This window comes from Anolis carolinensis, chromosome 5 (genome assembly GCF_035594765.1).
Source record: "Anolis carolinensis isolate JA03-04 chromosome 5, rAnoCar3.1.pri, whole genome shotgun sequence".
NCBI lineage: Eukaryota > Metazoa > Chordata > Lepidosauria > Squamata > Dactyloidae > Anolis > Anolis carolinensis.
Genome location: NC_085845.1, coordinates 32,249,442 through 32,263,614, shown reverse-complemented (window position 1 = coordinate 32,263,614; position 14,173 = coordinate 32,249,442). Strand labels below are relative to the sequence as shown.

General features: G+C 37.8%; 1 protein-coding gene across 1 annotated transcript; it reads left to right on the top strand.

Moving 5' to 3' along the window:
* Positions 1 to 4,949: 4,949 nt before the first annotated feature.
* Positions 4,950 to 7,440, top strand: LOC134299729 (uncharacterized). Its single transcript, XM_062983499.1, has 2 exons — positions 4,950 to 6,997; positions 7,082 to 7,440. The coding sequence occupies exon 1, from the start codon at positions 5,232 to 5,234 to the stop codon at positions 6,894 to 6,896; it is 1,665 nt and encodes a 554-aa protein (XP_062839569.1). The 5' UTR covers positions 4,950 to 5,231; the 3' UTR covers positions 6,897 to 6,997; positions 7,082 to 7,440.
* Positions 7,441 to 14,173: the final 6,733 nt, after the last annotated feature.

Here is a 14,173-nt window from a genome sequence, read left to right as displayed (position 1 = left end):
TGTTAGTGTTCACGAATAAACTGTGTGAACTGCCTCAATTTGGCTCTAATGTCTCTAATTTGTTTTTATGCGGATGGATATTATACTTTTATTTAGACTACCCTAAAAATATATCCAGAAATGAAGACATAGTATATATAAACCTGAATCCCAACAAATAATCATATATTTGTGTAAGCAAGAACCCCAATTGTCACTGATTTCCTCCTTCCTATTGCCTTTTCTGTATACATGCTTGCAATGATGCTTCTGAATGTTGTGGACCTTCTGCGACAGGATGGGACCAGGATAGGGAGCTGCAGCAAGGGTGAGGAAATTGAGGTGTTAGGATGCCCTCACTTGCGGATTTCCTGCCTACGCAAAATTATTATTGGATATGAGCCTGTGTAAACGGTCTACACTGCTGATGTCACACCCATCAACTTCACACAACTGTGCTCTGAACTTTCATCATTTTGTCCTTTTGCTCAATGATCAAGACAATAGATTGGAGGTGCTGCCAGTCTGAATAACTTTGTTCATCATATAAGCTTATATTAGAATGCCACTGTGGGTTCTTTCAGGCAATATTAGCCTCACTATGATTACACATCAACATATGATGAATGCAATCCATTCTATACAGAGCTGCCCTTGAAAATTGCCCAAAAGCCTGATAGAGTTGAATAGTCAACACTTTGCTGACAGAGATTTTGAGAACCTTAGAATCACCTGAAATATATTTTCCGGTGTATATTAACAGTATTTCTTTAAAAGTTAAGGGGACATAATTTTTTATCATTTCTAGGAACATTTCAGATTGTTAATTTCAGTGTTAAAATCTCCAATAAAGTTAGCATGAAAGTAGTTGAAGAGCCACCTCCCTAGTCCATTTAGTAAGATTTATATAACATACCTGTTCTGAAAAGTTTTCTCTGGAAGTTGACCATAGAGCCACACTGGAGGACCTAGAGATTCCTACAGAGCCAACAATAGGGGTTTTATTCACTATTTTCCTGCTTTCAGAAGATTCCTGCACCCCTAATCCCAGCAAATATGACTGTACATGTGACATTGATGAGATGGATACAACAAATATATCTGCTTCCTTCCATTTCAAAAGAAGTTCCCAAAAGGGCCATTAGTAATCTTGTATGTAGGATACAAGTTCTAGAATATACTTAGAAAATAAAACTGCAGAATAATTAGCTGAAGATTAAAATACTTGAATTTAACATTCTATTAAATGTTCAAAAGGCAAAGAGAAAGACAAATAGTTGTTACCAAATAGCATATCAGCTATTTCAAATTGTTCAATAGTTGCCTGGCGGTGTTAAAAGAAACTGATAAAAACAACAATAAAGCACTCTAGGAGCATAAGTTGCTATTCCAACCTGAATACAGGGAGGTAAAACGGATGAACAGACAAAGTCATTACATGGCCACACAGCCCGAAAGACATACAACAACCTTGTGATCCCGGCCATGAAAGCCTTCGACAACACGTCATTACTTGTTTGGCACTAAACAAACTTCCATCTGTTCTTTCTGTATTTTGTTGTGACCATAGAACAGCGACCCAGGAATAGTTTTTGACTTAATCACTTCAAAATTATGCCACACCTTAATTTGTCTGTTTTAAAATTGTCACTTAAAAATAAAGTGTTCTGAAGCTTCCTTGGCTCATAGAACTATGCATAGTAAACAGGAAGCATATTCAATCTCTCTGTGCACATCAAAGCCAAATATTTCATCCTTTTTCTGTCATCCATCACAAGGTATACAATACATTAGCATATTCTAAAAAATGTGGTTCAGACATTTGATAGCTTAACTCTGTTCTTCTCTCCTATCAAGAAACATGCAGATGGGGTGGGAGAATTCTTAAATGTCCTTCATTTGGGCAAATGTTCTTATCCCCGTCTTGTATAAAAAAGCAATAACAATGGTGGGTATCATGAGGTGCCCCCAGATGTTGTTGGACTACAGCTTCCAGCATTCATCACATTTAACTATGATGCTTAGGGCTTGAAGTCTACTAGTAATTAGAGGGGAAAAATATTCCCACCCCCTGAGATACACAGAGGACTTAGCCAGATGGGATCATTTTGTGCTGCATCATTCTTTGATATTCAGTATGTCTTCTTGTTGCTTCCCCTCTAATTATTCCCATTAGATCACCAGGTTGAAATAATGATAAAATACTGAAATTGTCTCTGGGTTTTTTTTTACCCTAACCAGCTTACACTCTCTGGCTAGCCTTCCAGTTTATTACCTGGACCTGTAAGCAAACTTGACTTTCAAGGGTTCATCTCAGGGGTTATGGTGTTCACTTCCAGTGGAGGTTAGGGATCTGGTTTGTAGAGACTGACTGCTCTAGCACCAAATTGCTCCCCACATTTAGAGTTGCTTATCACAAAAAAGTAACAGTTAATATAACTGTCCTTATTTTATCCCCTCTTTTGTATTTGGTCATTTTATTTCTTGGGTTGGGCAGCAAACACAATGTAACATTAAAAAAAACCCAGTAATTTTTGGAGATGATTTTTTACTGGGGCTACAAGTGGAAATAGAAGGGAATGTTAGCAACAGCAAAAGGAAGAAGATACCCATAGCTATTTTCATAACTCATATAACCAATAGATGGGCAAAGGTGAAGTGAAATAAGGTGTTATTATGAACTCATAGAATCATAGAATCATAGAATAGTAGAGTTGGAAGAGACCTCATGGGCCATCCAGTCCAACCCCCTGCTAAGAAGCAGGAAATCGCATTCAAAGCACCCCCGACAGATGGCCATCCAGCCTCTAATTAAAAGTCTCCAAAGAAGGAGCCTCCACCACGGCCCGGGGGAGAGAGTTCCACTGTCGAACAGCTCTCACAGTGAGGAAGTTCTTCCTGATGTTCAGGTGGAATCTCCTTTCCTGTAGTTTGAAGCCATTGTTCCGTGTCCTAGTCTGCAGGGCAGCAGAAAACAATCTTGCTCCCTCCTCCCTATGACTTCTCCTCACATATTTGTACATGGCTATCATGTCTCCTCTCAGCCTTCTCTTCTGCAGGCTAAACATGCCCAGCTCTTTAAGCTGCTCCTCATAGGGCTTGTTCTCCAGACCCTTAATCATTTTAGTCACCCTCCTCTGGACACTTTCCAGCTTGTCAACATCTCCCTTCAACTGTGGTGCCCAAAATTGGACACAGTATTCCAGGTGTGGTCTGACCAAGGCAGAATAGAGGGGGAGCATGACTTCCCTGGATCTAGAAGCTATTCCCCTATTGATGCAGGCCAGAATCCCATTGGCTTTTTTAGGTGCCGCATCACATTGTAGGCTCATGTTTAACTTGTTGTCCACAAGGACTCCAAGGTCTTTTTTGCACTCTGCTGTCAAGCCAGGCGTCCCCCATTCTGTATCTTTGATTTCCATTTTTTCTGCCGAAGTGAAGTATCTTGCATTTGTTCCTGTTGAACTTCATTTTGTTAGTTTCGGCCCATCTCTCTAGTCTGTCAAGATAGTTTTGAATTCTGCTCCTGTCTTCCGGAGTGTTAGCTATCCCTCCCAGTTTTGTGTCATCTGCAAACTTGATGATCATGCCTTCTAACCCTTCATCTAAGTCGTTAATAAAGATGTTGAACAGAACCGGGCCCAGGACGGAGCCCTGCGGCACTCCACTTGTCACTTCTTTCCATGATGAAGACGATGCATTGGTGAGCACCCTTTGGGTTCGTTCGATTAGCCAATTACAGATCCACCTAACTGTAGTTTTGTCTAGCCCACATTTTACTAGTTTGTTTGCCAGAAGGTCGTGGGGGACTTTGTCGAAGGCCTTACTGAAATCCAGGTACGCTACATCCACAGCATTCCCTGTATCGACCCAACTCGTAACTCTATCGAAAAAAGAGATCAGATTAGTCTGGCATGACTTGTTTTTGGTAAATCCGTGTTGACTATTAGCAATGAATGCATTTGTTTCTAAGTATTCGCAGGCCACTTCCTTAATGACCTTTTCCAGAATCTTGCCTGGTATTGATGTGAGGCTGACCGGACGGTAATTGTTTGGGTCGTTCTTTTTTCCCTTCTTGAAGATAGGGACCACATTCGCCCTCCTCCAATCTGCTGGGACTTCTCCCGTTCTCCAAGAACTCTCGGAGATAATTGCCAGTGGTTCTGAAATAACTTCCGCTAGTTCCTTCAGTACTCTTGGATGTAGCTGATCTGGCCCTGGGGACTTGAATTCGTTTAGAGTGGCCAGGTGTTCCTGGACAACTTGTTTCCCTATTTGGGGTTGGATTTCCCCCAATCCTTCATCCATTCCATGTTGCTGAGGTTGAAGATGGCTTTCTTTTTGTGAGAAGACCGAGGCAAAGAAGGCATTAAGCAGTTCTGCCTTTTCCCTATCCCCTGTCGCCATCACCCCATCTTCTCCTTGCAGTGCTAGATGTGTACTTCAAACGACATATATTGTTACAGTTCCCCGTACAAAGCTCAATTTGGCTGTACCCAACAAAATGAAAAGGAGCAACAGCTCTAACACAAAAGTTGTTCAAGTCTGGTATTGGGTCCAATACATATAGGCTTCAGGGATACAGTCAATGAAAATATCTTCCAAACAGATGGTTGGTCGTGTTGCTGTATACTGGATTGAAGAAAATAATGATGGAGCACCGCTCTCAAAAAAGTCTTCAAAAGTAAAGTCCAAATAAAGTCCCAAGTCTACAGGGGTCCCGGGTATTTTTGACCCTGTTTCAGGGAAAAACCCCTTCTTCAGGAGTTGTTAAACTCAGCAACAATGAATTTCTATCTAAAACAAAACATAGAGTAACAAGTATTTTACCAGCAGTATTAACAGAAGTAAATGTAACCTATATAACAGTATTATACTTACATAGTGCTAAATGCTTTCACTGAGTGACTCTGCTTGTGGTGATTTCAACTGCGAGTAATTCTGGAGGTTCATTCAAAGGTTTTTAAAGAGTACTTGAAGAGTACTTTAACAAGCTAACTACTCGTAGACAACCATACCACTCAAATTTATCAGAATTAGAAAGAACCACTCTGGTCAAATTGAGCAACCTCAAAGAGGTAGTCTGGAAACCAGCAGATAAAGGGGGAGCTATAGTATTACTTAACAAAAGAGATTATATTAAGGAAGTCAACCTCCATTTATCAAATAGTAAATTCTACCAACCTATTGCAACAGACCCCACTAAACACATTCAGTCCCTTATTAGGGTGGTGTGTCAAGAGGGATTATCCATGGGATTTATTTCTTCTTCTACATTTAAATACTTACAAAATGACTTCCCCAGGATACCTATCTTTTATATTCTTCCTAAGATTCACAAAGGCATCACTCCACCCCCAGGCCGACCTATTATTTCTGGTTCATCTTCTGTATTGGAACCAGTTGCTAAATATCTAGACTCCTTTTGCCAACCATTTGTCCCTCTCTGTGATTCCTACATTAAAGACACAAAGCACTTCATTAATATCGTAGAAAATCTCAAAATTGAGGAGGACAGCATTTTAGTTACGATTGATGTCACCTCACTCTATACTAACATTCCACTAGATGAGGCTCGTACCATCATAGAGAATATCCTTCGTAGGAGAACAAAATTGCAACCACCTACACATTTCTTGATGGACCTGTTAGATATAGTATTGGAGAAAAATTATTTCCGTTTTCAAAACCAATTTTACTTTCAGACCTTCGGTGTCGCTATGGGAAGTCCGTTAGCCCCATCGATTGCCAATCTATTCATGGCACATTTAGAAAACACTATATTGCTTAATCCATCTTTAAATATGTACTATGCTAATATAATATACTATGGCCGATTTATTGATGATATATTCATAGTATTTAAAACAACTGAGGCCGCAGTAGGATTCTCGAATTGGATTAACACTATACATACGTCTATTAAGTTTACCAGTCATCTCAACCTGTCACATATCAATTTTTTAGATGTTACTGTGTATAAATATCATAACAAACTGTTGGTCAAGAACTTCAGAAAACCATCAGATAAAAATTCTTTTCTTCATTATAACAGCTTCCACCACTTTGGTTTAAAGACCAATCTTCCATTTTCACAACTACTTAGACTAAAGCGTAACTCAAGCTCTAATGAACACTTCATTCATGAAAGCCTGACCTTAAGCCAGGAGTTTAGAAGTAGAGGCTATCCTAAACATGTCATCAAAAAGGCATTAATTAAAGCTGAAAAAACTGATAGAACCACCCTACTGAAAGAATCTGCTAAACCAACTAAAAATCAAATTATCTGGACACAAGAATTATCGCATTACTCCAAACACATAATCCAAATTATAAAAAAGCACTGGCATCTTCTTCAAGATATTTCAGGTTGTGATAAATTACCTATTTTTGGAAACAGGCGTACTAAAAATATTAGAGAATATTTAATCCATACAGATTTAATTACTCCCATTAGTACACCGAAGAGCACCCTGAGAGGCCATTATCCTTGTGGTCACTGTAAGTGTTGTCCTCAATCTTGGAAGACTAAGGAGATATATAATCATAGGAACAAAGTGGGCACCACACTAAAACATTTTTCTACTTGTAATAGCAGCAATGTAATCTACCTCTTGACATGTGACTGTGATCTCTGGTATATCGGAAAAACAACCAGATCCTTGAGAATCAGAATCTCTGAACATAAATCCAGAATCAAAAATTTATCTACAGAATCTCTTTTATATTCACACTTCACCCAATACAAACATTCATCTACCTCATTTAAATTTTGTGCTCTGGAATGCATCTCTCAAAAACCTTTCATGGACTTGGAAAAACTATTATCCCAAAGGGAAATGTACTGGATCTTTAAGTTTAAAACCTTTTCCCCTCAGGGACTTAATGAATCACTTAATTTTAGCTGTTTCCTTTAAACCTTCAAGTACTCTTTAAAAACCTTTGAATGAACCTCCAGAATTACTCGCAGTTGAAATCACCACAAGCAGAGTCACTCAGTGAAAGCATTTAGCACTATGTAAGTATAATACTGTTATATAGGTTACATTTACTTCTGTTAATACTGCTGGTAAAATACTTGTTACTCTATGTTTTGTTTTAGATAGAAATTCATTGTTGCTGAGTTTAACAACTCCTGAAGAAGGGGTTTTTCCCTGAAACAGGGTCAAAAATACCCGGGACCCCTGTAGACTTGGGACTTTATTTGGACTTTACTTTTGAAGACTTTTTTGAGAGCGGTGCTCCATCATTATTTTCTTCAATCCAGTATACAGCAACACGACCAACCATCTGTTTGGAAGATATTTTCATTGACTGTATCCCTGAAGCCTATATGTATTGGACCCAATACCAGACTTGAACAACTTTTGTGTTAGAGCTGTTGCTCCTTTTCATTTTGTTGGGTACAGCCAAATTGAGCTTTGTACGGGGAACTGTAACAATATATGTCATTTGGACACATTTTCTTTGTACATAGACAATCGTTTGTGTGTATAGATACTTTACAAGTATTCTGGGACTTTGTATAGATGTGTACTTCAGTCATTGCAGAAGATCTTTTAATTCAGGTGTGCTGTATAAGAATTAGGAATGTATATTAAAAACATTAATGCACAACAAATTTTAAAAACTATTAAATATAATAATGATAATTTAAGATATCATCATTATTATATTTTAAGAGCTTTTAAAATAGTTATACATTACTTTTTTCAACATTAATATTTTATTTGTTGAACTTTGTATTATGCCTTGATTCAACTGTATTTTATACAGTCATATTTCAACCTATATTGCAATCTGCTTAACCTACCATAATGGAAGAAAGGTAAGTTATTAAGTAAGTGAACAATTGAACAATTTCATGGTTTTTAATCTCAGTTTTCAACAGAAACCAGTGATAAGCAATGCACATAAACACATTATTAGAGTGACACATTTTGTCTGTGCAACTGAGTCCTCCTCCAACATGGCACCTATTTAGGCATCAGAGGTAGTAGCAGGAAACTATAGAACTATCCCATACACTTTGCCCTCTGACACATATTTTTGATATACGAGACTTCATCTGGTCCCTTCTTAAAATTACAGATTTATCAAAGTACCAAATATACTCCATATCTTCCAATAATATGCAAAATTTGTATTAAATATTTCTTTATAAATTGAGAGGCTAAAATATAAGGACTTTTTATTATATTGTAAATATGAAGCAAATTATCAGTGATTCTTTTATCCAGCTGTGGAACTTACCTTTGTTTGCTCAGCACTAGATAGATGCTGTGTGATAGAATGATAGCTTTTTGTTGCCAATAGCCTACATTTTTAGATGTTACAAGTTATGATACTATTAAGGTTACAGGTATCTTGGCTTTTTTGTGGCATGCAGCTGTTTGTTGCTTTTATTTATGGCTTATTCTTGGTTCGTTCACTTTCCCTCTCCCTGGAGACAAAGGTTATAATGCATTTTCATCAAGCTGTGCAAAATCTTGATGGAATTCCTTTTACTGCCTCTTCACTGACAGGAAAGTGCTGTTGTCTCTCCCATTGCCACCAGCTGCCTACATTCCAGGTGAGTCAAAAGAAATGGTTTTGCTCATCTTAACAGAGTCAGGAAAGGTTTTCAAAGTTATGCATATTCCTTGGACTCATTCTTCCTTTTTTCAGATAGATAAATGATTAAAATCTCATGATAGCTAGAAAGCTAGCATATCCATGATAACTGACATTTAATATAATTCCTCTTCCTCTTCTTTCTTGCTCCTTATAGCAAGAATTTTACTATATTCTGTTGTTTAGAAAGAGTTCAGAAAAATATTTATTTATCTGTGTTACTTTTTCACTTATTTAACATCTTCCCGGACCCAAAATGACAAAATAACAGTTTTATATAGCTTGATAGTTTTGATACTATAATAAAGTTAAGAAAATTCACAATAATAATTAAGAAAGCTTATAAAAATATTAATAATAATGATAGTGATAATACAAATCAGCAATATTATATTGTATGCCCATATGCAATACAACACAAATTGGGTGCACTTCTTTCTTGCTTCAGATTGCATTCTTGCCTGAGCTGCTATTCACTCTGAAATAACTGAAATAAGATTTGGCACCCCAATTCCCTAAATAAGATCAGTAAACAGAACTGTCACTTTCAGTTCAGTTGACCTGATTCAGGAGAAAGATCAAGCAGCAGAAAGTCTTTGAAAAAAACCCAGCTAGTAGTTTGTAAAATACCCAATACAACTGCCAGAATCAATTGATCCAATAGATTTCTCTTACAGACAAGTCCAAATTGGGACTCCCTATCTAAATGCATGATGTTGATAGGCATATGGCCTCTGGGACATTAAAGAAAACTCTGATTCTCAGTTTCTGCTCTTTTGGATTTTTTAAAAGAAAGAAAATAATTGAGAAATTCTAAAGGGCAGCTTCAAAAATAACTTCTTGTTTTTATAATACAGTGATATGAAAAGTATGAAAGGTACAAGTTTACAGCAGGCACCAATTTCCTAGCCATCCAACCATTTTCACGCTTCCCTTCCTCCTACTTTGTCTTTATAAACCTCCTCATCTCTACTGCTATTTATTTTATGGTGTACCATGGCATGGAATTGGCAAGGAAGATTCAATCTTTCTTAACACTTATGTAAAATGTGATTGCCTTAGGTTTTTCTATATGCTATCCTGAATTAAGATGATAAAATATTCTTCCTTCAAAGTTTACTGGTCTAATTTCATCTCATACTATTTGATTGATATACTACTACTACTAATATTCCCTAGTTCATGTACCATGGGACTTGCTATCCACTGGAGTTTGGTTCCAGGACCGCCCATAGATACAGTAGAGTCTTACTTATCCAAGCATCGCTTATCCAAGCCTCTGGACTATCCAAGCCATTTTTGTAGTCAATGTTTTCAAAATATCGTGATATTTTGGTGCTAAATTCATAAATACAGTAATTACAACATAACACTGTGGATTGAACTACTTTTTCTGTCAAATTTGTTGTATAACATGATGTTTTGGTGCTTAATTTGTAAAATCATAACCTAATTTGATGTTTAATAGGCTTTTCCTTAATCCCTCCTTATTATCCAAGATATTCACTTATCCAAGCTTCTGTCAGCCCGTTTAGCTTGGATAAGTGAGACTCTACTGTACTAGGCTTGCACAAAAAACCCATAAAGCGTCAGATCAGTTCCATATGATTTGTACTTACGATGCTATTTACCAAGCACAAGAATACCCCCTCCCAAAACTTAAGAATTGAAACTTACCCCATACTTTTTTATTTTAGTTTTGTAAATCTTAGAAGGCTCCCAAAGTCATTTTCATATTTAGTGCAAGGAAGCAAAGCAAAGTCAAAAAGGCTGCCTTTCCTCTGTAAATTAATGGCATTTTGCCATTAGAAGAGGGAAAGACAGGAGAAAGCAGAGTTACCTGGGAAGAAGCACAGAACTCTGGGAAATGTAGTTTGAGAAGGCAAAGAGCCCTGTGGCAGAGAATTCAAAAGGCCCTGCCCTAAAATACATTTCCCAGAATGCAGTGCTCAGCATCAGAAAGCCCCAATCAGGATGGGGGGGGGGGGAGAGAGAAAGAGAGATTTGCCCCTCCATAGATAGTCAGAGTTCCAATAAATTGGTTAATATTCTACACTATGATTTTTGTTCCTGGATTATGTCATTTCCTAATTGGGTTTATCATAAAAGCACGGGGAAAGTTTATTAAACTGCATAAACTTTGTATTTGCAGGAGGGACATCCTGCCATCGCATATTTTGCTCTAGTATCTTGTAGAGTGCCCACCAATGGAACATAGGTTTTGGCACAAAAATGAAGTCTCTGGTGTACAACAACTACTTTCAAAGTAAGGACTACACAATTAAACAGGAAATAATACTTTCAAACTAGGAACATATTTTCATTGTTGTTGTTGTTGTTGTTGTTGTTGTTGTTGTTTAATTATTAGTCAGAGGCTGGATGGCCATCTGTCTGGGGTGCTTTGATTGTGCTTTTGCTGCATAACAGAAAGAAGGGGGTTGGACTGGATGGTGTTTGGGGTCCCTTCCAGCTCTGTGATTCTATCATGTATCATATAATATTATATAATAATATGAAAGATGTTCAATGAGATAGCTTTTGTGGCTTTAAAAGAATGTTTGCCTTTTATGTTGTGAACCGCCCTGAATCTCCAGGGGGAGATAGGACGGGATAGAAATGAAGTTTTACTTACTTGTTTTCAACTCTTAAACATTTGAAAACATACATAAGAAGCATAATGGGGCAAGAAAGACTGGCTAGACTTGCACTCTTGAGTGTCTACCGAAGTTTATCGATGAAGCCTGATTTCTATCAAAGTGTATTGACACAGTTTTCAAGTGTTTCCAACAGGCATTGTGGTATTCTTTTGTAACCACTAAATTACCAATTAAGAGTCATTTTCGGGGGGGGGGGGGGTTAGACTTGAAACTTTGTAGCTAAAATAGAAATTTGCCTTTATGTCTACATAAACATATAGAATGAGTCATCGAATTTAAATTATTTTGTGTTATGGACCTACTCTTCATGATTTACCAAAAAACCAAAACAAAACATTTCAACCCCCCCTCCCTGATTTTTTTCCTTCCTATGAGCTTGCATATGATGGCTGTGTAAACAGTTCCAACTGGTTCCATATCAAAGCCAGCCCAACTGATTATACAAGTCCAAAGTGGTGGTTTGTTCCAGATTCCCAGAGAGAATTCAGAGCAATCTGCGACATCAATTAATGCTGTTCAAGGCTGCATTGTGTCATTTAACAACCATGGAGCTGATTCCTCCTACTTTTAGGATACCAGGTCAGTGTAGACATGCCCCAAGCCTGTTCTAGTAATGCAAATTAGTACAGGTATTAATTAATTTGGTATGACAGCCCTTTATTTTTTTTAGATGATTGGCATTAAAGATACTTGAATTGGTATAGTTTTCAGCTGTTCCCAATTAGTACTGCTAAGCAATGATTGCTTAGCTACAGACCATGCATTTGTATTGTTATTTATGGATTTGCTCGTATATGTATACACTCTGCAGAGAGTGTTACAGTTCTGTAGGCTTTTACATTCCTTTCCTCTCTACAAAGGGAACACTTCCTAAGGCCAGTGGGCAAAACTCACACATTGAATGAGACATCCAGGGCTATTTTTGTGGCCCCTACAGCCTCCTAGTGTTGTCGACCGCGTTTTAGGGGATCGGGCCCTTAAGGAGAGACCCGATCCGGTCCTGAGGGAACGGACCTTGGCGAAGCCAAAAGGAGAATTACGAGCCGCAATACAACCTGAAGCCGAAATGAAGAAGGTCCGCCAAAGTTGAAGGAAAATCCGCCAAGGAGTCTTTATTGAGCAATTCAGCTGAAGAGGACTCTAGTAGCGATCATTCGGTCTACTAGGGTACCATACAATCAAAATAAAGCCATATTTATACAAAATTTCAGTCTGACAACCCTTTGAATTTCCCGCCCTGCTTCCCCGCCCATCTGATCGTTGATAGGCTAGAAGGTTGAACGAGGCGGGCTTTCGTTTCCTGCCTTGCTCCGTTGGCCCAATAGGAAGCTGCCTTTTGTCTCTACTCAGGCCAATCAGGAAAGAGAAGGCGGAAGTTATTGAAACAATGAGGTGACAGGGCAGGAACTATCGGATTAAGTCCTGCTAGACCGATTTCTTAAAGGGTGCTTAATTTATTAATGGCAGCAATCAAGGGTGTCCGGGTTTCTGTCACGTATACAGATTTTAGATATGCCTTGGAGTGTCAGAGGTGGAAGCAAAGATGGGTGGTGATGAGCCATATTGACAGGCTCTGCAGGGCGCCTTCCTGAGGTGTCCTGGATTTTCCTTTGGGTGAGTTATGACAATGTTTGCCTTGGGGCGAATCACCTTTAGGTCAACACTCCGAATTCGGCGACTCAAGCCCTATATTGTCCATGCAATTTGAATTTGATTGGGTTTAGCGGTGGCAGATTATCCTTTTGTTTTTGGGAAGGGAAGCCTGGGTCATAGGAAATGGGATAAGTTCTGGGGTTCAGGTTGAGTTCAAAATATTTCCTATTTGATTTCATGACTTGACAATTATATGAAATAAAATGAAAAATAAAATAAAGTTGGAATATAAACCATGCTGGGAAAAATACATATTTTCCGGGGATCCCAAAGAGTACAAATACATATAGGCAGATAGGTAGATTTCATGGAAATAAGGGAGAATCCATAAAAGTGAGTTACATTGCATAAAGGGGAATCATGAATGGTATAAACAATTGAAAATATTTGATAAGAACGAAGTTCATAACATCTGGAGAACCCAGCATGGAAATTCATAAAAGTGGAGTTTTAGCAGCATGATTTTACAATTCATGAAGTTGTTATCTCTTGCCTCAGAGTGCAGGGATAATCCACAGTAAACTCCAGTAAAAAGTCTCAATCACCTTCTACTATAAATATATGGAATATAGAACATAAAGTCTTGATTTTTGAACTATCTTTTACAAAGTCCTGGGGGGGAGGGTGGTCACCTCGATCACACTAGGCTACAAAATACTCAATAGATTCCCATGGGGTGTATTTCCATTACATTTGGACGTCTTCTGTCCCCTGCTTCCAGTATACATAAATGCATAATTTTACAAATGTTTACCTCAATATGCCCCTAAATGCTCTCCATAAGATGTGGGAAGCAATTTCACAAGGTTTCTCAGCCCAAGATAAGCTTTTTAAAAATAAAGGGAAATGAATAGGAACTGACTTCTGTTCAATATGGGTCTAAAATGTTTGAGGATGAAAGGCATAATATTCAATAAAGATATACTTTTATAGGCAGAGAAAGTAAAACAGGAATATTCACATCTTTTAAAGTTGATGATGTATGGTAACAAATACTATTGAATTGCAGAACCATTTATCTAAAAAGAGAGAGAAAAATTAGCAAGCAATTTTGTGTTTTGTGTCCACTGAATTAGGAGGAAAAGAACATGAACACAACACCAAGTACGGGACACATGATTATAGGTATCAAAATTTCCTCTATTCCCTTACACTATATTTTATTGGAAACTATTTCATACAGTATTGAAAGTATTGTAGAAGCATTTGACATCACAAGAAGTATGTAATTTTTATCACTTCTTGATATTTGATGACAAAAATAATTTTCA